The sequence below is a fragment of the Thamnophis sirtalis genome, unplaced genomic scaffold (genome assembly GCF_051295495.1).
Source record: "Thamnophis sirtalis isolate CommonGarterSnake01/CBP01778 unplaced genomic scaffold, rThaSir2_p1.2 scaffold_6, whole genome shotgun sequence".
NCBI classification, from domain to species: Eukaryota; Metazoa; Chordata; class Lepidosauria; order Squamata; family Natricidae; genus Thamnophis; species Thamnophis sirtalis.
The window spans coordinates 20,979,084-21,005,347 of record NW_028261386.1 but is presented as its reverse complement, the minus strand read 5'-3'; the positions used below and the strand labels follow the sequence as shown (position 1 = coordinate 21,005,347).

The 26,264-nt window shown below is 42.4% G+C and overlaps 1 protein-coding gene across 1 annotated transcript in view; it reads left to right on the top strand.

Moving 5' to 3' along the window:
• PITPNM3 (PITPNM family member 3) overlaps nt 1–24,037 on the top strand; it is a 152,179-nt gene extending 128,142 nt beyond the window's left edge. Inside the window, exons 12-20 of the mRNA XM_087717345.1 lie at nt 66–251; nt 766–914; nt 1,631–1,747; nt 4,413–4,529; nt 5,565–5,713; nt 7,389–7,538; nt 13,967–14,150; nt 15,485–15,613; nt 19,630–24,037. Coding sequence (XP_087573471.1) covers nt 66–251; nt 766–914; nt 1,631–1,747; nt 4,413–4,529; nt 5,565–5,713; nt 7,389–7,538; nt 13,967–14,150; nt 15,485–15,613; nt 19,630–19,938 — 1,490 coding nt within the window. The 3' untranslated portion in view covers nt 19,939–24,037. The remainder of the gene's footprint in view (nt 1–65; nt 252–765; nt 915–1,630; nt 1,748–4,412; nt 4,530–5,564; nt 5,714–7,388; nt 7,539–13,966; nt 14,151–15,484; nt 15,614–19,629) is intronic.
• Nucleotides 24,038–26,264: the final 2,227 nt, after the last annotated feature.

Sequence of the window (26,264 nt, the reverse complement as noted above, 5' to 3'; positions counted from 1 at the left end):
TTACTTGCAAAAAAATAAATAAAAAAATCCTCCCTTATCTGATTCAGTTCTTTCCCACCTTACAGTTGATACATTCCAGTACCATAGCAGCTTGTTTGCTGAAGATAGTTCTGCGAAGTCATCCTTCATGCAAGAAACTTTAGCACTTCCCAATGCTGTACAAGGGAAAATGAGAAGAGGGAGCCTGGGCAGCAGCAACAGTGAGAGCTCTGGGTCAACAGAAAGCTTGTTGTCCAGCAACATAGCAAACAGTGAGTGCAATTGGTTTTAACACTAGAATGGCATTTTGGATTATTAGTTATTGGTAGCTTTCTCCTCGTGAAATCCTGCCTGTTTTGGGTTGGCTTACTAGCAATAGCACTTAGACTTATATACCGCCTCATATTGCTTTTACAGCCCTCTCTAAGCAGTTTACAGAGTCAGCATATTTCCCCCAACAATCTGGGTCCTCATTTTACCCACCTCGGAAGGATGGAAGGCTGAGTCAACTTTGAGCCGGTGAGATTTGAACTGCTGAATTGCAGCTAACAGTCAGCTGAAGTAGCCTGCAGTACAGCACACTTACCACTGTGCCACCTCGGCTGTTGGCAATTTGGTGAAATAACTTAAGAAAAGCCTTTGTCAACAGCTACACCTAGTTTTGCCCCTGGATCTCTCTTCTGAAGAGTTCACTCTGCTCCTTCCGGCTGATATTATTCTCAGTAGGATCTGGAGAGCTTCTGTGATGTGGAATAGACAAATGGAATGCCTGTTTCTTTTCCACAGTAACTTCCAAATGGTGGGGAGCCAAGAGAATAGATTACGTTTTGTACTGTCCGGATGTCCTCACAGCCTTTCCTACAGTGGCTTTGCCACATCTCTTCCATGCCAGCTACTGGGAATCAACAGATGTGGTTGCTTTCATTCTGAGACAGGTAACAGTACCTTCCTTGTGTGCTCTCCCTCTGTCTATATCCGTGGATGACAAATACAATGTTTATCTAGGCCACAAAACTGAATTGATGGCCTTGCTGGGCATCCCTGCCTCATTTAATTTCATTGCTGTGTGGATAAAATAGGCAAAGCCTCCCTTTCAGTGTAGAATAGAATAGGATAACAGAGTTGGAAGGGACCTTGGAGGTCTTCTAGCCCAACCCCCTACCTAGGCAGGAAACCCTACACCACTTCAGACAAATGGCTATCCAACATCTTCTTAAAAACTTCCAGCGTTGGAGCATTCACAACTTCTGGAGGCAAGTTGTTCCAGCGATTAATTGTTCTGTCAGGAAATTTCTCCTTAGTTCTAGGTTGCTTGCCTCCTTGATTAATTGTCCTTGCGCTTAGATGCTTTGGAGAGTAGCTTGACTCCCTCTTCTTTGTGGCAGCCCCTGAGATATTGGAACACAGCTATCATGTCACCCCTAGTCCCTCTTTTCATCAAGCTGTGTAGGAGAATGTAACAATGCAGTTAAACTAATGAAATACCCAAAATATTTATGCAAAATTTGCCCATACATGAGAACGTCTTGCAAGCAATAAGCTGGTGTTCTAAACCTGTGGTGTACGAAGATTCCTTTATGCCATTATTTTGAACTTACTTGGCAGAACTTACTATGTTGAGTGCAGTTCCCATGTTTATGTTTCGTTTCAGGTGATGAGATTTGAAACCATCAATGTGAAGGAAAGCAACAGTTTGGATCCAGTGTCTCTCAGCCCTTCAAATCCCCGAGAGAAATGGCTGCGCAAAAGAACCCAAGTCAAGCTAAGGGTACAGGATTGCCTTTTTATCCAATTCCTCTATTATTTAGGTAAAGGTAAAGGTTCCCCTTGCACATATGTGCTAGTCGTTCCCGACTCCATGGGGCAATACTCATCTCCGTTTTAAAGCCGAAGAGCCAGCACTGTCCGAAGACATTTCTGTAGTCATGTGGCCAGCATGACTAAACATTGAAGACTCATGGAACGCTGTTACCTTCCCACCAAGGGGGTCCCTATTTTTCTACTTGCATTTTTTTATGTACTTTCAAACTGCTAGGTTGGCAGAAGCTGGGACAAGTAACGGAGGCTCACTCTGTTATGCGGCACTAGGAATTCGAACCGCCTAACTGTCAACCTTTGTGACTGACAAGCTCAGCATCTTAGCCACTGAGCCACCATGTCCCCTATAGTTTAGCATATTTCAAAGGAACCGAAGCCATTTTAAACCAGTTTTTAAAAGAAAAAGAAAACAAGAGCAGCAGCGGTCGCTCCATCAGAATGGGTTGATGCATTTCAGATTTGTTCAATTTGTTACCACTTGATTTTTTGGACAGAGCTGCCTTTGGGGTTCTATCTTTTTAATTGCTTTTATTATTTTGTATTTGTCCAAGTAGTCTCTGGAAATAGATGGCTATAAAAAAGTTTGATAATAATAACAACAGCAGCTGGAGCAGCATTTGAACAATAGGAAGTGATGGAAATACTTTTAATGGCCAGGTACTTTTTCCACAGATGGCAAGAAAGCCAGAAGGATTTCTAGTCAGCCTGTCTTGTTTAAAAGATAAAAGCAGCAGTTAAAGCCTGAAATGGGTGCATATGAATCTCAGTGGAATTTTATTTTACCGTATTTTTCAGAGTATAAGATGCACCGGAGTATAAGATGCACCAAGGTTTTGAAGAGGCAATTTTTTAAAAAACGTAGGTAGGTAGGTAGAGGGATAGAGAGGAGAGAGAGAGAGAGAAATACAGTAGGTAGGTAGGGAGAGAGGGTAGGTAGGTAGGTAGGTAGAGGGATACAGAGAGAGAGAGAAATACAGTAGAAAGGGAGAGAGAGTAAGTAGGTAGGTAGGTAGAGGGAGAGAGGGAGAGAGAGAAATACAGTAGGTAGGTAGGGAGAGAGAGAGAGAGTAGATAGGTAGGTAGATGTTTCCAGGTGTATTTATCCATGTTCTGGAGAAGAAAATCAATGACAAGCTGCAGCACCTAAGACTTGTTTCTGCTGGCACAGCACTTGATCAATGTAATTCTCATCTATCACTCTAACTAAAGAGCTTTCCGAAATGGGGGGGGGCAGAAGTTTTTGCACTCTGCAAACCTCCCCAAAACAGCCCGTTTTTTTTTCAAATAAAAAGTATGAATAGCCTTGGGTGGGGTGGGGGGGTCTTGCAGAGTGCTTGTGGATGGATAGGGGTCCAAAAAAGAGTAAAAAACCAGCCTGTTTTTCACGAAAATGGACTGTTTTTTTGTCAAAACAATTGTATAGCCTTATGGAGGCTTATAGAATGCTGCTGGAGGCTGGGGGGGGGGGAGAAACGACCCATTTTTTGCTCATTTCTGTCCTCTTCAGCCCCCAGGAGCTGTCTGAAAGCCTCCATAAGGCTAGGCACGGCTATTTTGGTGAAGGGGCGGGGCTTCGGGAGGCAAAAAAAATGCTGTATTCGATGTATAAGACGCACCCAGATTTTCAGCCTCTTTTTTTGAGGAAAAAAGGTGTGTCTTATACTCCAAAAATACGGTAATTTGTCAAAGGTCCAATTAAGGAAAGAGGTCCAGTTAGGTGTAGTGATAAAGGCACAAGGCTAGCCATGAGGCCATCAGTTTGACACAAACACACACATGCAGAGTTATGGAAAAAATCAAGAAGGCTCATCCACATGTCAACATTTTATTTATTTTTATGTATTTATTTAGCTTGCCAAACATGTAAAAGATAATAGGTATAAGTATAAACATAAATATGAATGTAGTAAATGGGTACGAATAAATGGAGACAGTAGGACAGGGACAGTAGTGTGCTGGTGCTGGTGTGCTTATGCATGTCCCTTACAGACCTCTTAGGAATGGGGTGAAGTCAATAGTAGACAGCCTTAGGTTAAAATTATGGGGGTCTGGGGATGTAACAACAGAGTCAGGTGGGGCATTCCAGGCATTGACCACTCTGTTGCTGAAGTCGTATTTTCTGCAAGCGAGTTTGGAGTGGTTTACCTTGTGTTTGTAACTATGGTTTGCTCGTGTATTGTTATGGCTGAAGCTAAAGTAGTCATTGACAGGTGGGGCTTTGCAGCAGATAATTTTGCATACTACGCTTAGGTCAGACCGTAGGCAGTGTAGTTCTAGGTTCTCCAAGCCCAGAATTTCAAGCCTGGTGGCATAGGGTATTCTGTTGTGAGTAGAGGAGCGGAGGACTCGTCTCCTGAAATACCTCTGGACGCTCTTCAGCTGTATTAATATCCGATATACAGCGCAGATTCCAGGCAGATGAGTTGTATTCGAGAATTGGTCTAGCAAAGGTTTTGTATGCCCTAGTTTGTAGTACAATATTACTGGAGAAGGGCTGTAGGACCATGTAAGGGGTTGTTTCTCCTAATCTCCTATTCTTTCAGATGTACGAAAACAAATACCTTTCTCCTAGGTTGGATCCAGTCACTTCATTCCCTTCCTTGTTTCCCTTTCAGAATGTAACTTCCAACCACAGATCGAATGATGTCATTGTTGCAGAAGATGGCCCTCAGTTGCTAGTTGGCCGGTTCATGTATGGACCACTTGACATGGTGGCTTTAACAGGAGAAAAGGTAACATTCCAAGGTCATCCTTCCCTCTCTTCCTCCTTCTCTGTTAAGCCATTGAAGACACCTAAGCCCTTAAGAACACGAGAAGACCCTGTAGCTGATCAGACCAAAAGTCCTTCTATGTCCGCATTTTCATATCAGCTGACCATATTCCAAACTTATAAACTAGATATGAGTTCAATACCTCCTCTCTATTGCTTCTTCTGATTCCATGGCCTGCGGTTTTCTGACGACAAATATTTCTATAGCATTTAATTATGCCCTTCCCTGTATGAGAGGATACTTGTAGGAAGCTGGGCTTGTTCTGAATCAAACCATTGTTCTTTGTGTCAACAGTCCACAGAGTTTCAGGCAGCAAAGTGTTTAATTCTTTTGATCTGCCTGTTGGAAATATTTTAGTTAAAGGTGCTAGAGAGTGAATATCACAAGCAAAGTACGTATTCTAAAATTGTAGGAGGGACCAAGCTCATGCCCTACTCATTGCCAGCACTGCAAGATCTTTTAACTGTTGATTCACATTTTTGTTCTGTCTTTTATGAGATAAGTCCTACAGATGTTTGAAAGTTACTGTTATTTTCCCTTTATTGTTTCTTCTTCAGGATAAACATGCTGTGCTCTTTCAGCTATTTCTCATTGGACTTGGTTTGAAGGCCCCTCACCATCTGGATTGTTCTCATCTGGCACTGTCTTTCTTAAAATGTGGCACCTAGAATTGGACACATGCTTTAGCTGCAGGCTGAACAGTACAGAGCTGCAAGCTTTCTTTGTGCTTCTATTAAAACCGACTAAAATTGTCAGTGATGTCATACTGCTGAAATAGCTACTAATCCTCAAAGCTTTTGCCACCCTGTTTTAGGCTTTAAGATGCTGCAAAACTAGTTTTTTTCTTTGAGAGACTAATATAATATCCCTCGTGAACTTTGATGTTAACTGTCTATGGGTATCGACAGGAATTTGTTTGCCTAACCTGAACTTCTCTATTACTGCATGTTAATTCCATAAAAGAATTTTACTATATGTTCTCTTTTCGTCTTTCAGGTTGACATCTTCATCATGACCGAACCTTCCTCCGGACGTTGGGTTTATTTTGATACAGAAATCACCAATAGTAGTGGTAGAATCTCATACAATGTCCCCAAAGACAAAAGACCTGCTGTTGGCGTCTATCCTATTAAAATGGTGGTCAGGTAAGCCTGGAAAAGTATATAAATGCATCCTAAAATTATTGAGAGATTGAGGATTATGTCCTGCTCTCATAAAAGGTTAATCAAATTCTAGAGTTTTCTACAACTGCTTGAGGCTGGGAGTTGATGTGTGGGGGGGGAGTTACCATATTTTTCGGAGTATAAGATGCACCTTTCCCCTCCTCCCCAAAAGAGGGTGAAAATCTGGGTGTGTCTTATACACAGAATACAGCATTTTTAGCCTCCCAAAACCTCGCCTCCTTTGCAAAAATGGCCACGCATAGAGTTTAGAGTTTAGAGTAATTTATTTATATGCCGCCCTTTTCCCTGGGGGGACTCAGGGCGGCTTACAACTCGAAAAGGGGGGGAAACAAACAATTAACACATAAGACAGTACATCATTAAAAGCACAACATCTACAGCATAGCCTTTAGGAAGCTTCCAGAGTGCTCCTGGGAGCTTGTGAGGGCAAAAATGAGTGGAAAATGGGCCATTTTTTGCTCGTTTTTGCCTCCCAGCCCCTAGGAGCACTCTATAAGCCTCCTAAAGGCCATGCCTGCCCTTTTTTTGACAAAAAACAGGCTCATTTTGGTCAAAAACGGGCCGTTTTTGGGAGGTTTGCAGAGTGCAAAAGCTTCTTTTTTTATTTGCCTCTTCCAAATCTTGGTGTGTTTCATACTCCAGTGTGTTTTATACTCTGATTAATATGGTATTTATCACGAATGAGGGCAAATATATGTGTCCCAGAATAATGTTGCAGGATCCGATTTGGATGGGTCACCAGGATCAGAGGTTTTGTCTCCTGAGCCTTCAAATTGGAGCCCACCTTCTGGGAATTTCTCTCTAGCAGATTGTGTATTTTGGGCTGTTCTGTGTGTGGTATTTATAAGGTGCCTGCTGTATGTAACTTTTTAGATATTCTCTGAAGATGGGCTCCAGCACAAGTCCAAATGCTCATAAGACAAAACCTCTGGTCCTGATGACCCATCCAGATTGAATCCTGCGGAATTATTATTTATTTTCAGTTATAATATACCAGTACTTATTTTAGGGATCATGCTCCAATTTTCATCTGTTTTCACGTCATACCATATCATGCCAGGAAGCTTTGGCTTCCAGTTTTACAGTTACGGTCCAAGAGCTGCAAAATTGGGACTAAATGATGCTTCTTGTAGCTCAGGCCACAAGTTGCCCATTGCTGGTGTAATGAATACATCACTTTTATTACCCTATGTTATAATCCTTATCACTCAATGCCAGTTACTATTATAAAGATAAATATCACCATGAACCACAGAAAGCAAGAACTTTGCTATTGGAATTTGGCAGTAAAAATTTCCTTCGGTATGCATGTCCTTGGGCTGGTTCACCTGCAGAATGAACAGGTTGACAGATCACTGCAATCTGATGCAGTCCATACTTATGTCTCTCCCTTATAGCTGTTCCCCAGTAATGGGACATGCAAAGCTATGTCTTCACAAAGGAAGATACGCTTTGATATTCTTCCTCTCTACTAACACCTTTCTTGGCATTTCTGTATCGCTTAAGTAAGCTATGACCATTATATGAAAAGCTGAAGGTTTTTTTTCCCCCCCTTCTGAACTCAATATAAGGCCACCTGAATAGGTATGATGGCTTTCTATTATAATTGTTTTCTCTATTCCTTCATGGTCACCAGGGGAGATCAGAGTAGTGCCATAAGCTACTTGACTGTCCTTCCTCGAGGAATGGAGTGTGTCGTCTTCAGCATCGATGGGTCCTTTGCTGCCAGTGTCTCCATCATGGGCAGTGACCCTAAAGTCAGAGCTGGAGCAGTTGATGTTGTCAGGTAAAGGCCGTCTCACAATTCCATTTTAAGTTTTATTTTTTTATTTTGTTTATTTTATTAGATTTATTATAGCCTCCTGTTCCAGGAGATTCTGGGTGGCTTACAAAATAATACCAAATTAAAACAAGCCAGCTAAAACAACCATTATTAAAAAGCCTAACAGTGCATATCACCACCCCTAACACATTAATATGAACCAGGTTTTAAGGATTTTTCAGAACCCCAAGAGAGAGGGTGTTTTCCCAACACTGGAAGTCTTTAAGAAGATGTTGGATAGCCATTTGTCTGAAACGGTATAGGGTTTCCTGCCTAGGCAGGGGGTTGGACTAGAAGACCTCCAAGGTCCCTTCCAACTCTGCTATTGTATTGTATTCTATTTTCTGTATCTGGGGAGGATGGATGTTGTTCTAGAGCAAGGGTCACCGACCTTTCGGACCTCAGGGACCACCAAATTCATAATTTTATATTCCGCGGACCAATAATATGATCTGCCTAATGACCGGCTGGGTGGGTGTGGCTAGGTGGTCATGTGACTGGATAGGTGTGGCCAACTCAATGTCACTCAGGCCAAGGGGTGCCTCGCCAGCCTCTACTCGCCCGTCCCTTCCCAGACACTCCTCGTCTGTCTGCCCGGGCTCCTTAGGGCCGCATCAGGAAGCAGTTGTTGGAGCTAAGCAGCCACCATGAGGAAGAGTTAGCAAAACAGCTGGCTCTGTTCAAATTGGATCTGACCGAGAAGGAGGCTCAGCAGAAGCACCTCACTAAGGACTACGAGCATAGGCTTTCCAAGCAGAGGGAAGACCTGTGGGAGTGCAAGGCCAGGTACCGGCGCCTGGAGGCTCAGCGGGCTGAGATAATCAGCCTGTTCCAGGCCATGATGCAGACCTCCAGCTCCTTGCCACCAGTGGTGCTTTCCTCCAGCCTTCGCCCAAAGCCCTGCACCAGGAGGCTGAAGCAGACCCCCAAGTCAGAATTTCTCCCCCCCTCCAACCTGTACAAAAAGACCCCAAAGGGGGAGACTCTCTGCAGCAACACAAACGTTCATTGCATGTATCCGGCCCGGGGGCCGTAGTTTGAGGACCCCTGATTTAGTGCAATATAAAAAATGGAAATATTTTTTCTGCAGACCACCAGTGGTCCATGGAACCTCAGTTGGTGACCGCTGTTCTAAAGGGCGGGGATCTTCCTTGGCCCCACAAGATGACAGCCTTTAATAGAAGGGACCTGGAGTGCACCCAACTCAGCCTGAATGTACCAGAGAAAGGTGATCCTTCAGACAACCAAGTCCTATTCCATGAAGGGGTTTAAAGGTATCATTCAGCACCTTGAATCGTACCCAGAAGCCAAATGACAGCTAGTGTAGCACTGGTGATACATGGGCACAGTGAGGCGTGCCCATTACTGCTCACACTGCTGCATTTTGAACCAGCTGTAGCTTCTGTCTGGTTTTCAAGGGCAGCTCCGGGTAGAGTGCAGTACAGTAGTCCAGTTGTGAGGCCTGCATTGCCTCCTGGCCGAGGAAAGAACACAACTGCCCCGTAAGATATATCTAATAGCCAATGGCTTCCATGCAGAATTCCTGACCGTTCCCTATAAAGGCAGCCCCTTTTGTCTACTGATAAAGCAGTCAAGTGGTAATCATTCTGGAATGAAAATACGCATTGCCATATTCCTGTCAGTTGCACCTTGGAAATCATCTGTTTGGGGAAAACCTTGTTACATTTTCACCACTTGGTGGCAGCAGTGCTAACAAAATATCCCCAGGCAAAACTTTCCAGGTTCCATGAAATATTAAACTGTGGAACTTTTCTTCAACGTTTTGAAGGAAATTGTGTTTCCTGTCTCCATCATATGCCCCCCCGACCCCTCTTTGCTTTTTCCCTGTGATTCTCCTGCCACCAAACGGTCAAAACTGCAGTTAAGCACCTTGTGTAAGGAAGGGGGAATTTCCTGCTCCACCCACCCTCTTCAGTCCTGTGTTGACTGATAATATGGCTGTGGAGATGTTTAATTTGGTACTTTGACTATTTTAGACTGTGCAACAGTCTGTACATATTTCCATTCTCAAGTGGCTGGGAACCTGGTTCCTGAACTTTGTTTACAGGAGTCAGAGAGATCTTTGTGGGGACATAAAGGAATAGCTGGATCTGCTTCAGGGGTGGGCTTCAAAAATTTTACCAAGGGGTTCTCTGCCCGGTTGCTGGGTGTGCATGGCCATGGTGGGTGTGACCTAGTTGGCCTCCTGCACCATGGGGGGGCATTTTTGCCCTCCGTGGGCATCAGAGACTTTATTTGAGCCTCCGGGAGGGTGAAAACAGCCTCCCCAGGCTCTGGAGGTCGTTTTTCACCTTCCCTGGGCCGCATGTGTCCTGCACTTAGCTGCATTCAAAACGTGCCACGTGGGGACTTCTGGGATAGGGAAGGGTGGGGTGGGCGGGGCCAGCCAAGAGTGAGATTTGGGGGTCTCCGAACTGCACAGAATCTTAGCTAGAGCTTCTCCTCAACCCCTGAGAACCCCCAGCAGCTCACCCCTGATCTGCTTAGTCATAAACCATTCCTACGTTAAGCCATAAACCATGTTTGATAAACCACAATAGCATTCACATTCCAAGCCAAACCAAAACCAAACAAGTATCTCTGTGCCATAAAACAAGCTTAAAATCAAAACCTTAAGTAGCAATGAGAACAAATGAGTAAAAGAAGAAGAATTAATATTAACAAGTACAGGTAGTCCTTGACTTACAACCATTCATTTAGTGACCAAAGTTGCAATGGCATTGAAAAAAGGGACTTATGACCGGTTTTCATGCTTTTGATCGTTACAGCACAGTCACATGATCAGAATTTTGGATGCTTGGCAACTGGTTCATATTGATGATGTTTGCAGGGTCCTGAGGTCATGTGGTCACTTTTTGCAACCTTCTGACTAGCAAAATCAGTGGGGAAGGCAGATTCACTTAACAACCATGTGGCTAACTGAACAACTGCCCTGATTGACTTAACAACTGTGGCAAGAAAGCTCGTGAAATGGAGCAAAAAGTCACTTCACAAATGTCTCACTTAGCAATAGAAATTTCGGGCTCAATTGTGGTTGTAAGTCAAGGACTAAGTGTAAATGCAACCAGTGGAAGCCTACATGGGGTGGGGGGGATGCCCCGAGAGCCTTTTTAAAGCTTGTAAAGATGCCAGGCCCCTCAGAAAAGGTTTAGTCAAGTTCACAGTTGTAGGCAGATTTCCTCAGATGCTTTCAGTCAGATTGGAGTTTCATAAAAGGAGGAGTTTCCTCAAACAGCCTGGAGTTAAGCATTGTAGGTCTTCAAAGGCAGCAATTTGCTTTCCGCCTAGAAACAAATTGGCAGGTAGGGCAATGCTTTAAGCACAGGTGTAATATGGTCTCTTAGCATTGTTTCCTAGACTCACCTGGTGGTTTAATTATGTAACCATTCAAAACCTCCAGGTGCTTCACAGATTCACAGGCAATGCCACATAAAACACATTCACGTGGCCAGGCCTGGGTATTACCATTGTGTGCACCACACTTTTAAGTCATCCTCTTCCAGAAACAAACTTTTAAGGCAGTCCTGGGTTTTTCTCTCTATTCAGCCTAGCAATGAGATTTGTCCAGAAGTTGATCCAGTCTGCCTACCTGCTCCTTTTGGGAGAATTTAATCTCAGACAGAACTACCATCTCTCAAATTATGGTCTCCTACAATCAATAAGTTCATTTTCTCCAGATACAATTTTAATTCATTTTTCTCTCATTCAGTCCATTACTGGCTGTAGGCAGGCAGCTCTGCAGGGAAACCTTGCCATTTCTTGAAGATGTAACAGAGAAGTAGGTTGTCCTCAATACACTAATGTCACCTCGCTCCAAATATTTTAGCAGTTTCGATGTAGATATTGATAAGCCTCGGAGACCAAATAGAATCCCAATAGCTCCTATTTGATTTAACAACTGCAGTGCATCCATAGGCCGTCAGTGCTTTCATCACCTGGCTACCTGAGAGACCGCCTCCTGCCAGTCACCTCCCAGAGACCTATAAGATCGCATAGACTAGGCCTCCTCTGGATTCTATCTGCCGGTCAATGTCGGCTGGCGACTCCCCGGGGGAGGGCCTTCTCTATAGCTGCTCCGGCCCTATGGAACGATCTCCCCGTTGAGATCCGGACCCTTACGACCCTTCCGCAAAGCGACCAAGACCTGGCTGTTCCGGCAGGCCTGGGGCTGTTGATTTATCCAGCCCCATCCTAAGTTATGAATGTTGTGGAATTTTTAATGTTGTTTTTTATTTTTTGTATGTCCCCCCCCCTTCCTTTTTTTATCTGTAAGCCGCCCTGAGTCTCTCGAGAGTGGGCGGCATACAAACCAATTAAATAAATAAATAAATAAATAAATAATAGATAGATAGATAGATAGATAGATAGATAGATAGATAGATAGATAGATAGATAGATAGATAGATGATAGATCAGAAGGATGAGAATAATTTCTTGCTGCAAGCTGCAGGAGGGCATGCAATCTTCCACTGCATATAGAAAAAGGAAGATCTTACCCATGACTCAGCTCACAATCACTGACCCTCCTTTGACTGACAGACATCTCTGAGCAATTCTTTCCAAGCTAGAGATGGAGCCATTGTTGACCTGTGGCTCCTATTTCTAAATCTCAGTTATCTAGTCTACCAAAATTGATAGTATCTATAACCAAAGAGAGAACACAAAAGAATCTACACCAGGGGTGACAAACTCACGGGCTGGATGTGTCACATCCTAGCCATGCCCACCCCTGATTTAAGCAAGGGGAGGGAATCCCGATAAGTCATGTGATGCCCCCATGATGACGTGAGTTTGACACCCCTGATCTACACCCTCTGTTCTTGCCCAAACAAAGATCATCAGGCTAGCCAACCCACAGCCTACCCTGAAGCCAGTTTGAAATGTGTTATTATTTTATTGGATTTTATCTATCACATTGTTATATTGCCACAAACTGGAAAACTTAGGCGGAATAATCTCCTTCATCAAGGACTGGCTACAACTGATAAGACAGCAGTCCCTCAATCCCCTTACCAACCATAGTAGATTAGAGACTAGCTTTTAACTGCCTGTCTTCTTAAGAAGTAGAAAGCTCCTTAAGAAGTGATCTAGTAACTATCTTTTTTAAATAGAGAGGCATTTGGCTTTCCTCCAGAAAGGCATGCATATTTTGAAGTAATATGTAATTACTAACATCCTCTTGGCTAGAAGTTGGAAGTTGGAAGCCAGATTGTGCAAGAATATAAAAATATTGTTGTCAACATGCTATCTACTTCCTCATGTATTGCAAATTGGGGTTGACCCAATTCAGCCCTCACAGTTCACTCTCTGCTAAAAATACAGTATTCTGATGTAAAACAATTTATCTGTCAAAACTCCTAATTTAACGTGTCTCTGAAGTTTCTATAGTGGGAGGAGGGAAGAGAACTTGGATTAAGTTTATTGGCAGATGCAATATATGTGGGGACAGAGGGGGAAGCTTCGATGCTTTCCTTTTTGTATTTTGGATCACTGTCTACAACTTTTGCAAACCATGTTTAATATGCATTTTTTACTTTTTTCATTAATATGCATAATTTATAAACTTTTGTCTAAGGAGAAAAAAGATTACAGGAGTGACTGCGGAATTCTGGGAATTGAAATCCATGCACTATAAAAGTTTACCAAACACCTAGATGAGAAAGAAAGTTGACATTGAAAGTCATTGATACGTGGGTAAAAGAGGGAACTTATTATTAAGAAGACTGTGTTAAATAATAGAGAAATGAAAATTTTGAAGGATAATTCATAATTATTTATTGGTTTCAGAATTATTTTTAAGGTGCTATACATTTGCATTGAATTGTAAGCTAAATAATTTCATTCCCCTATTTCTGACTGTTACAGCATGCTAATAACCAGGGGAGCTCAGCAACTTACAACTTCAATTTCACAACTATCATCTGCAATTCCACCTCTTCCCTCTTCCTAACCATCTGTTTTTCCTCTACAGTTACTTTCTTACCTTTTGGTACTCTCCCATTCTCACTCTTACCCTCTGGGATTCCATCGGACAGAATAAATGTCTATGGAGATTTTCAGTCATCCAGGTGATGATTGTCCCTAAAGTGCTTTTTCAAAAGGCAACTGAACTTTCTTGGTTTATCCTTGAAGACATGAACTGAAGAAGCTTCTTAGATGAGAAACAAAACCTCTTCAAGGAAAAACCAAGGAAGTCCGGTTGCCTTTTGAAAAGGCACCTTTGAGACATCATGACCTGGATGACTGAGAATCTCCATAGACACCTCTGTAGTTACCTTCTCACCTTCTGATGTTCTCCCATTCAACTCCTCCCCTCTACCAGACAGAATAGTTTGATGATCCCAGTTGCTTTTCTCTTCTCTCTGTTACAGGCATTGGCAAGATCTTGGCTACCTGATTATCTATATCACAGGACGTCCTGACATGCAAAAGCAACGTGTAGTCTCCTGGCTGTCTCAGCACAACTTCCCTCAAGGAATGATCTTTTTCTCTGATGGTCTTGTCCATGATCCTTTAAGGCAGAAAACCATTTTTCTCCGGAATCTTGTGCAAGAGGTAATATAGTTAGTTGATAGTCTTCCTCATTGTCCTTTCAGGAGCATTGAATGGGGGAGTTTGGAAGTTTGGTTAATTAGACACTAATTTTCCTGAGTACTTTGTTCAGAAACAGCCATAACATGTGAGTTAAGAGCATCCGGCGACTTCAGCTAGTAAAGAACGCGGCCGCGCGAGCGATTGTGGGTGCACCTCGGTTCACCCACATAACACCTATCCTCCGCGAGCTGCGCTGGCTACCTGTCGATCTCCGGATGCGCTTCAAGGTGCTATTAGTCACCCATAAAGCCCTGCATGGTAGTGGATCTGGGTACTTGAGAGACCGCCTTCTGCCAATTACCTCCCTGCGACCAATTCGATCTCATAGATTGGGCCTCCTCCGTATTCCATCGGCCTGCCAGTGCCGGCTGGCAACTACAAGGAGGAGGGCCTTCTCAGTAGTAGCCCCGACCCTTTGGAACGAGCTCCCCGTGGAGATTCGTACCCTCTCCACCGTCCAGGCCTTCCGCACAGCCCTTAAGAACTGGCTAGCCCGTCAGGCCTGGGGACAAGGATAGCCGCCCCTCCCGAATGATGAATGTATGTTGCTTATTACTTTTATTATATGTGTCTATGTCATTGTTTGTGTTCTCCCTCCCTGATTTTATGTGAGCCGCCCTGAGTCCCCTCAGGGAAAAGGGCGGCCTACAAATGTTAATAAAATCAAATCAAAAATCAAAATTAAGACTCCAATAATCCATTACTTTTGTTCTGACCTGGGTTTCTCTAAAAAGAATAAAGCAGATTCCCAGTCCCGACAAAACACTTTTTAGTAAATGGATGTGAATTCCTCTCATTCACGTTCAGCAAAAGCCTGGTAAACAGTCTTTCAAAGGTGAATTTATGATCACAGACCTTATCTAGCTTGAAAAGCTGCCATGTAAATATTTTCCAAACACAGTGCTGTAAAAGGAAGGACTTGGCACAGAGTCTCTGAGATTCACGGACAGATCTTCACACTCCTGAAATGAATGAACGAATGAACGGATTGTTTCCTGCAAAAGCCCACTCCTCTTTTGCTCCTCTTATATTTTCTAAGGGAGGGGCCATTCACCATCCACCTGTGGCTTTACTCCCAAGTCAACCCTGATTTCTTAGTTGTTCCTCCCCAACCTCCTCACTGTCCCACTTTGCTGCCAGCTCTGCTGGTGGGCCACAACAACTTCATACTTCAAATTCATGATTGTTAGTGACCCAGACTGATGATGTGAGTTAATTGGGTATTAAAAATGTGAGCTATAGGCTCTGGCTGGTATCATATTTTCATGGCTAACCTTTGACATTTCTCCCTCCAGTGCCACATCAAAATTTGTGCTGCATATGGCTCCATGAAGGACATTTCTGTGTATAATGTCCTGGGTCTTTCCCCCTCTCAGATTTACATTGTTGGACGACCAGCAAAGAAATATCAGACTCTGTGCCAGGTGATTTTTTTTCCTTTTTCTGAAAGATTTTAGGAAAATAAGAAGGCTCCTGGGGACATTGTACAATTAATCCTTGTGGGATGGAATTTGTCTGCTGCTGCGGCAGCAACAACAGGAAACCAGAGCCCTTAGTTTAGTCTGACGTGCCTACATGCATCATATAGAAACATACTAGACTAAAGGATATATATGCACTCTCCTTATTTAAGTTTTAATTGTAAGTCTTAAAATCATAGAATTGTGGAACTGGAAGGAATCACATGGGTAATCTCATCCAGTGTTTCTCCATGCTGCTTGGGGAATTAGTTAAAGTCCGTACATTTTAAAGTTTGCTGAGGTAGAAACCCTGATTTACTCCTATCCTCTATAGCAGGATAGCAAACCTTTTAGACACTTGAGTGCCCAAACTGCATGCATGCGCATGCCCAAACTGAAATATGCATGCGTGTGCTAATGCACACATGCATGGACATGTGTGCATGTGCAGACATGCGCGCATGCGCAGCAGAGGTCTGAAGACCAGCTGGCTGGCAGGGGGTGGGGCCTCCCAACACCTGCAGTGTGGCAAGAGTTAAGATTTTTTTCTTTGCTGAGCTTCTGTTGCAATATTTGCAGGTCAACAGAAGCTCAGGAAAGAAACGCCATGGAGATCTGACCTGGGGCGACGGTGTGCGTACCAGCAGAGAGAGCTCTGTATGCCACCTCTGGCATGCATGCCATAGGTTCCCCATCACAGCTCTATAGTGTACAAGAAAACCAATGAAACCCTCCTTGAAAGATGGCTATTTCTTTAAAAACTCCAGAGAATTCCAAAGCTTCCTAAGTAGAAAGTTGCCCTGTTGAACAGATCTTACCATTAGGAAGATTGCCATTGCATTTAAATAAAACCTGGGTAGCTGCAATGGATTCCCATTATGGAGTCCTTGGTGCTGTCTAAGCTTGGCTGCTTGTTTGCAGAATGTCATTACCCAGCTAGGTAACATCTTCAGGTAACATCAGTTTAACTTTCACTGGATAATGAAATGTCTGCATCAGTGGTGGGTTTCAAAATTTTTTAGAACCTCTTCTGTAAGTGTGGCCTGCTTTGTGGGAGTGGCTTGCGGGCTAGGTAGGAGTGGCTTGCCAGCCATGTGACCGAGTGGGAGTGGCTTGGCAGTCATATGACTGGTGGGTGTGGTCAACTTGTAAAATGTGGTGAAACTCTTGCTTAGCAACCAAAATGTTGGCTCAGGAACTCTGGCATTGAAGTGTGCAAGTCTTAAATCTGTCAAGTTACAAGACCCTTGCACTCCTAACCCTTTAGGAAAAAAAAACCCAGGGGTGTTCCAACTTGACAGCTTTAAGACTTGTGGACTTCAACTCCCAGAATTCCTCCTTCAGTCATGTTGGCTCAGGAACTCTGGGATTGAATTGTGCAAGTCTTAAAGCTGTCAAGTGACAAGACCCTTGCATCCCTAACCCTTTATAAAAAAAACCAGGGGTGTTCAAACTTGACAGCTTTAAGACTTGTGGACTTCAACTCCCAGTATTCCTCCTCTCACTCTTCATCTTGATGATCTGCGGACGGGCGGGGGGAGGGAGCTGGAACCGGTTCTAAATGGCACTGTCGATTTGTGGAACCTCTTCTATAGAAGAGGTTAGAACTGGCAGGAACCAACTCCTGGTCTGCATGGAAACAACAAAGCTCAGAGAGCACCAAGAATTCCACAGTTCAATCCCGAGCTACATGCTCTCTCTTCTACAAGTAATTCTTGACTTGGAGCCACAATTGTGACCAGAACTTCCATTGCTAAGTGATGGAGTTGTTAAGTGAGCCTTGCTCACCTTTTTTTTTTACCATGGTCACTAAACAAATCATGTAATTCTTAAGTGTGTCCAACTGTGTTCATTGACTTTGTTGGAAGCCCCTTGAGAAGGGTGCAAATGACTGCGACCGTCATGTATACATGCTGATTGCCAAGCACCTGAATTTTGAGCATCTGGCAGTGAGGGCACTGTGACAGCCATAAATGCGAAGACCAGTCATAAATCACTTTTTTCAATGCCGTTGAGCTTTCAATAGTTGTTAAACAAAAGGCTTATAATTTGACAACTCTGAATTATGCCCATTATTTCTGATCCTATGAAAAACATTTCTTGATCGAAAGAGTATGGCTCTCTTTTGTGCAATTGATGTGTCTCCATGGTTTTGTTCAGGCTGAATCTCCCAGGTTCCTTCAATCTTTTCATTATTTATTAAATTTGTTTGCTGCCCATCTCACTGCGAGGCAACTCTGGGTGGCTTACAACATTAAAGAGGGCATTATAGAGCATGCTGTCAAGTCATAGCGTCATCTGCGTTACCCTCCATGGAACCTGCTCTAAGTGGTCGCATACATCTAGAAGTGGGCTGCCAGAATTATAGACACTCCACGTGTGGAGGGGAATAAGAATTTCACTTCTTTTTGATTCAGTATTCCCCATAATGTAGCCCAGGAGTGGCTAGTCCTTCTTCTACCAGCTGTCTAAAACAGCTGCCTCATGTTAATGACCACATCTAAGACCTTTTCCCATGTAATGCTTCTAAGCAGTACATCTTCTAATCTACTTACCATATTTTTTGGATTATAAGATGCACCTAAATTTAGAAGAGGAAAACAACAAAAAAGGTTTTTGGCCTCTGCACCCCTCATTTTTGGCCCTTTCCCAGCCTTTTTATTACCCAATTTTGAGGCTTTTTGGCCCATTTTCTAGGCATTTCCTGGCCCGTTTTTGAGGCTTGGGGGGGGGCGTTTTTGTGGCTTTTTTCAGCCCATTTTCTAATGTTTTTGGCCCGTTTTTTTGGAAGAAATGGGCCAGAAAAAGTCTCAAAACAGGCCAAAAAACCCACCTCAAAAATGGGCCGCAAAAAGGCCTGAAAAAAGCCCGAAAACAGGGCGTGTGGAGGCCAAAAAAATGACCGACAGGCGGTCTATAAGACTCACAGACATTTTCACCACCTTTTTGGACACAAAAAAGTGTGCCTTATAGTCTGAAAAATACGGTAAGTGTTATATCTATGCTTTCTATGCCAGCAGAATAAAACCTGCAATGGCCATCAGCAATTTGTTTTTACTTATCTTATGTTGCATTGCTCTGATTTGTACCAGAATTGTTTTGAACATTAAATCTGGCAGACTTGATTAATATTCTTTTTTTATATTTTTTATTACATTTTACAAATGCAAAGATAGAAATCTAATACAAACTAAGAAGAATATAAAAAAATGCAGTGGAAAAATACATAATAAAAAATTAAAAAGATATAAAATTACTCCCATCCTCCTTGCAGACAAATATGGAAAGCTTCAGCAACTTATTTTCTCTGATATTTCAGTAAACATCTATTCTGTGGTTACTCTCTAAATATGGCTTTGGTTATGCCTGCTAATGTTTGCTGATTTCAGAATCCTGCATTTTAAACAGTTTTGCACTCAATTGGGTCAATTGATCAATTCTAATAGTTAAGCATTTTCAATATATAAACAGATTCAGGTAGTCTACCATGTTTCCACATTTTCCTCTAGTCAGGGGTCTCCAACCTTGGCAACTTTAAGACTTGTGGACTTCAAGGAATTCTGGGTGTTGAGGAATTCTGGGAGTTGAAGTCCACAAGTCTTAAAGTTGCCAAGGTTGGAGACCCCTGAGCTAGCTAATGCAGAAGCAGCTTAATGTTTCTTGCCCACACACTCATCCCTCTGTGGAGTCCCTGCATTGTTTGCATTTTTTATTAAAAATGTAGACAAACATTACCCACCACTGGAGAATCCTTGGCCAATTCCTTGGCACAAATTCTCTCTTACTCCTTACAGGTGGCCGCAAGGAAAGAGACAGCTGATTGGTCTATTCTTGATTCACTTGTCCTTTATTGGCTTTTAATCTGGTTGGTTGGTGTTTGGGGAGAAGAGCAATAAGGCTTCTGCATTACATTACTCCCTTCCTCCATGCCACAGTTGACGCTAAACGTTTGTCATCTTTGTTCTCCTTCTCTCCTCCAGTTTATCAGCGGAGGTTATGCAGCCCACTTGGCTTCCCTGGAGTTCAGCCTCCGTTCTCGGCCTAAGAAGAACAACTCCCGCATGATCCTAAGGAAAGGCAGCTTTGGTCTTCATTCACAACCCGATTTCCTGCGCAAGAGGAATCACCTCCGGAGAACTATGTCTGTCCAGCAGCCTGACCCACCGTCCTTGACCCCCAAGCCAGAGCGTGCCCAAAGCCAGCCCGAGTCAGATAAAGACCATGACCGGCATCTGCCCTCCATTGTGTGGATGAGAGGGGGGGTTCATAAGTTTGAGTCTGTCCCATAACAAGAGCTGGGATTGCACCACCAGGCCCCTGGTATCCTGCAAAGAGCTTGTAGGCATTTGCTCTTTGAGTTGCACTTGGCAGCTTCATGGTTCAAAGTGATGGAGAGGATTGGAATTCACAAAGCTCTGGCAGCTTCTGTCTCCCATGGGGAGCTTTCTGTTCCTTCCTCTTGTTTGTATCCACTCATGAAACATTGAAAGTAGAGAAAACGATTTGTACCAACCGCGATCTCTTGCGGGGGGTGACGCTGGACAGGAAAATGAGCTTGTGTCTTAATGTTTACTTCGTAACAAAAATGTGCAATAAAGCAGAGTGGGGAAGCTCCAGCTCATCTCAGTGAGAAAGGGCCTCACTGACAGCAACCACATCTGCTTCTTGAAAAGGCAGCCTTCTGGTGTGGCAGTAGCAACATCTGCAATTCTTGGGGCAAATAAGAATCAAAGGGAGGAGCCCATAGCTGTGCACTGGGGGAATCTCTTGGGTGCCTTAAGCCCAATATCTTTTCATCCAGACAGTTCTATCACTGGCTCATCACCAGAGTAGGTCTCAATTATACTTATTTATCAGAGGCTTCAGTAGAGGCAACACATGAACGTGGAAACCAGTGGTGGAAAAAAATTGAACCCTGGATTCAGTGCAGGCCTACTGTTTTTCAGATGTGCCACCCATCTTCTGTGGCTACACAATAGCATTTTTGCTATTTTGGCAGAAAACCATAACTTCTAAAGAAACTAAAGGGACCATCTGCATCCTTCTGCCACATCATCATAATCCCACTGAAGCAACCTTCACTCCTGCTACTCACAATGTCCTATCCTATGTGTTGAACACACTGTTGAGCTTCAGGAGACACATTTTATGTGCCATATTTCCAATGTTTTAAGAGATCTGTTGCCATTTCTGAATAAAACATGTATCCCAAACACTCAGTGATAAGGCATCAGTTTTCCATATGAAGGGACCCCATGACAAAACTTGACATCTCCAGTTAGGGCTAGTAAATCCTTTGGATATAAAATGAGTTAATAAACTAGGGGACTGATTCAAAATAAGGGAGCTGATTTTGTTCCTATAAAGTAAATATGTATGCATGGCATACATGCTTTTCAGGAGTCTCTCACCTGTTTTTCCCACCATTGGATGCAGTGTAGCTATAGAAAATACAGAGTAAATGAAACCTCCATGCAACTCTTGAGAAAGAGACTGGGATCTCTGTTCTGGGCCCGATCCATCGGACCTTGGTAGAAGTTGAGCAACCCCAGTCAACCATTACCCCATCACGAAAGTACAATGGAAAAATGGCAAAGGAAATGAGTCGGGAGATAGCAAATGACCTTGTACTACCAAATATTGAAGTAGAGTACCATAGCCCATATTTCATAGCAGAAATAATAGGCAAAACATGCCTGTCATCTGTTCTTAGAATTGACCAGACAAGATAACAGCACACAAGAACCTTACCCTATATAGATTGAGCTTTTTTCTTTATTTGCAGTATATCAAAGATGGATATTAGAAAGCAGATGGTGCCTACAGTAATGAAAGGAGAATGAAATATGGCAAATTGCTTCATGACTTAATTGCTGTACAATCCTGAGGTTATTAAATGAGGACTATTAAATGAGTCCTTGCCTTTAATAAATCTGCTTCTGGTAATACAACAGTATGCCTTTCCTAAGCTGCAGCAACAAAATTTCCTCAGAGAGTTAATCAAGGGCTTTTTTAAAAAAAATTAACTGTCAGTATCTCATAGCTAATGCAATCTTGATTTTTCTTGTATCTTCAAAGCCTTTTCTCCCTATGGGAATCTTCACCAATTTCACTATTCTGATTTCATAATGAATTCTTTGGCAATTGCTCTTCAGAGATTTTGGATCACTTTTGAATCTACATCTGTTTGGCAGTCTAAGACTCCCAGCTCCATCTCTGCCTGATAACCATTTTTTCTTCATCTTCTGTACTTTTAGACTCCCAACAGTATTAACTTCTTACCAGCCTCTTAACCCCTTTTGGTTTCTCTTCCCCATTGGACACTATATTTTCAAACTACCTGCTTTCCCAATTCTTCTCAGACTTTGCTTGTCTGCTTGAAGTACAGGTGGACTATCCAAGTAATTATATGACAGGATGACAGACGGAGGCATTTTTAACCTTTTCAAACTTGGGTTGATTCTGAGCATCAAACTCATTTAATAACATCTCTTGCTCCTTCAGATGTTCAAACAGTCTTATTCTGCCATAGTTACACATTAGTTTTCCAAGAAAATATCCATCAATCTGAAGGTGCTTGCTGATTGAGTGTGCTACTTAACCTTCATGATTTTGACAACATGGGAGCACAACTCTACTATTTCCAGTCAAGTGTGCACCACATTGGTCCATTTATCTATTACATGCTGAACAGCAAAGATCACAAAAGAAAAGAAGCAGAATGAAACTGAAACACCAACCCTCCAAGTTGTTGACCTTGATTGATTTTTCCATACAGAAAGGACAGGCGTTCTCTTTTTTGGCTCTCTTATCTCACTACACCACTCAAAAGCTTTGAATCTCTTACCTGTGGTGTTCCTTCGTTTTATCTCTTGTTCTCCTTCATATAAAGAATGTCTCTTTAATCATTCTTTTCATTGACCTTTTTCTGGTTCTTGCATAAGTAGGGAGATCTACCAGAATTGTTAAACTGCTCAACTTCACACAATACATGGTTTTGATTGATTATACTGCAAATCCATTAAAATTACAAATTACAAATATCCTCCCGTTGGTAGGTAAGGCTAAAATGGGTAATTGGTGATTCAGGCTTTTGTGAGAATCCAGCCATTAGTTTAACAAGTGGTGAGAATCTGACCATAATGTTAATATGGTTTCTTTCTTTGGGTATAGTAATGTCTTGAGGTAGTATTGTTGCATTTAGTGCATTTAGTGTTTTTAGTGAACCCAGTCAATAATAAGCATCCCTTACACCACGTTTCAAGCAGATAGCATGGGCTTAAAAACCAAATTAGATGTAATCAAGTGAGTAAATTTGCTATTTTTAAAAAAGAGATAGACATTCTCCAAGCAATTGAGGATGCATCTTGGGAAACTTTCCCTTTGTCTGCTTATTAGTCCAGGCCTTTGGACTAATGCTTCTACATGACTTAACTGACATCACATGTAGTTTATGAAGCAAGTTAAGGTTGAAGAATAATTCACAATCAGGTTTTGCAACGGTGCATTATGGGTGATATTATTGAGAGATTTGGCTACCCGAAAAAAAATGGAGAGTCCCCAGGGTGTTGTAGACATTATACCAGGTAATTCAGAGTTAAACACATCAACTTTAGCTCATGATTATAGTAAGGAACTATATCCCCCAAATTGCATGCTTGAATGTGTGGTGGGTTTCAAATTTTCTGTAGGTGTGGCCTGCTTTGTGGGAGTGGCTTGCTGGCCATGTGACTGAGTGGGAGTGGCTTGCTGGCCATGTGACCAGGTGGCAGTGGCTTGCAAGCCATGTGACTGGGTGGGCATGGCCAACTTGTAAAATGTGGTGAAACTCACTTAACGACGCTCTTGCTTAGAAACCAAAATGTTGGCTCAGAAACTCTGGCATTTGAAGCATGCAAGTCTTAAAGCTGTCAAGTTACAAGACCCTTGCACCCCTAACCCTTTAGAAAAAAACCCCAGGGGTATTCAAACTTGACATCTTTAAGACTTGTGGACTTCAACTCCCGAATTCCTCCTTTCACTCTTCATCTTGATGATGTGTGGACAGGCGGGGGAAGGGAGTTGGAACTGGTTCTAAATGGCACTGTAGATTTGTGGAACCTCTTCTATAGAAGAGGTTAGAACTGGCAGGAACCCACCCCTGGTTATAATCCTCCATGCTTGTAGGAATGGGACAGAATAATTGCAGAATAATTGCATCTTCATAATTGCACTTCATAAAGAGTGCAAACAGGTTTGTAAGTCATTTTAAATGTAACATGGTACAAGAAATGGTTTTGTAAGGTCAGTTCTATTGGCCCCTGAGAGATTTTAGCAAAACAAATTTGTTGGCCCTGGGATTATCTGCTGGTATTCTTCAAGTACTGTTTATTTAAAAATACCCGTCTCTCTTATTCATCTCAGACCTCCACATTTAATAATGCTTCTCCTTCCACTGACTTAATTATTGCCTCAGTAGGTACTTCCAGGCTATTTATGTGACTCAGCATAAGTTTTGCTATCCAAAAGTGGGACAAACAAGATTGTTTTGACATGACAATTTAGGGATCTCTACCAAAGAGTTCCTTGTAGTCTCATTTTAGGCCTGAAGCTTTAAGAAATGGAAATGCTGGCCCTAAAACCAAGAATGTATTGTGTTGGCTGACATTTTCCATTCCCATGTGGGCTCCACCCACATCCTGATACCTTTCACTGTAGTTTTACAGGAGAGTACCGTGTTCTTCTGATGCTTCAGAATTCACCTGGAAAAAACAAAGACCGGAACAAGCAACTAGACAACATAGATGTGAAAGGTTGCTTAAAGAAGGTTGTGTCGGAAGCAAATAGCATCAAGTGCATTCAGATGGGAAATTTGTAGGAAAACTGAAGATCTGGATCATTCTAAAACATTTCAGTAAAGACAAAGGAACCCTTGTGGACTATCTTGGAATAGCAGTCTTGGTATTGGGATAAATGGATGTTTGAACCTACTTGTGTGTTAGGACCGATCCTGACATGATTGATCACTTTGTGGGTCTTGGATTAAATCTGTGAGGAATGATCTGCTGGATTCCCCAAAGTTACTTCCAGCTCTCAGTGTGTCTCTTTCTGACGATAAATAGAAAAGAGTATCCTAGTTAACCAAGACATCATCATCTTTCTCCCCATCCAGGACTGGGACAACCTTAATGTTCTTAAATGCCTTGTTAACAGTTCCCTTTATGCTGCTCCCTCATGTTTAAGAACTTGTTCTTTTTTTTAAAAGCCAATGAATAACAATGGTGGCTTGTTATAATGTGTGTTGTTACGAGATGACATGTATATGGTTGTGCTGTGTTTGCGCATACACGTGTGTGCAGTGTTTCACATCAGTGCCATTGCTAACTTTGCATAGCAGAAGTTAACTTTTATATTACATGTTTTGTTCAAGGTTTGGCTGCTCTGTTGTAGGATTGTGAAAAGACCTTCGACTCTGTTCCAGGTATGAGTAGCGTTATTTAATCCAAATCTGAGCTTTCACATTTAAGTAGCACCAAAGGAAATGCTGGGCTGGCGGCCTCTGTTGCCTTGACCCAAATATTCTGTGGTGTGTCTTTTTTCTGAAGTAGTCTTTGAGTCCTCTTGAATGTTCAAAGATAGAGGTTTCTTCCCATTCATTGGCATTTACAGATCAACTCTTATTTTTATGACCTCACCGGGTGGAAAACCACATCATTCACTGCATCATTTGAACGCAGCATCCTCTGGGTTGCACCAAGGTGGGGAGAGAGGGGAGGGAAAAGAAAAAAATGGAAAAATATATTCAAATGGGGCTAGATGTGAGCGTTTTGCCTTTTTTCTACACGAGGCACTTGTGCTTTGCAGAATCTCCTGTCATCTATTGGAAGTGGTAAATATCTTCTACAAAGGCATTCTCTTGCAAAGTAAGACAAAACAGTTTTGTAACAATATCAGGTAGCAATGCAGGCTGACTAAGGGTCATTTGGAGGCTGAAAGTTGAGTTCATAAAAGCTCTGTGCTGGTAGAGATTAACTATTTCACATTTTTTTCTGCTCCCATCACTTGCACTGATCTCCATCTCCTATATTTGCCAATAGAATGAATCCTTCAGACAGCAAAAAGCTAGACACACAATTTCTCCTATTCCTGCTGGAACACATTTGATCCCTACATTTTTTCATCATAAACAGGTAGATGAATTTCTAAATTCTAAAGGGTTCTGCAACCTTCCAAATCTCCCAGAAAGCAGGATAATAACCATGGCTGTGCACCATCATTTGCTATTCAAAATGTTTAAAACTAATCTGCAAATGTATTTAATACTTGTATTTGATTTTTGTTAAAATTATCTTGGAAAGATTACATGAAGTTGTTAGCTTATTAAACTTCACATTAAAAGGGCCAAACTCAAAATAATCTGAGGCACTAATAATGCTAAATATTTTCATATTTTTATTTTTTTAAATGAAATTTCCATTGGCGACGCCAGATATGCCAATTCATCTCTAGATACTTAATTACCATATTTTTTCTGAGTATAAGACGAACAGAGGCTGAAAATCTGGGTGCTTCTTATACACTGAATACAGCAATTTTTGCCTCCTGAAACCCGCATTTCACCAAAATGCCTGTGCAT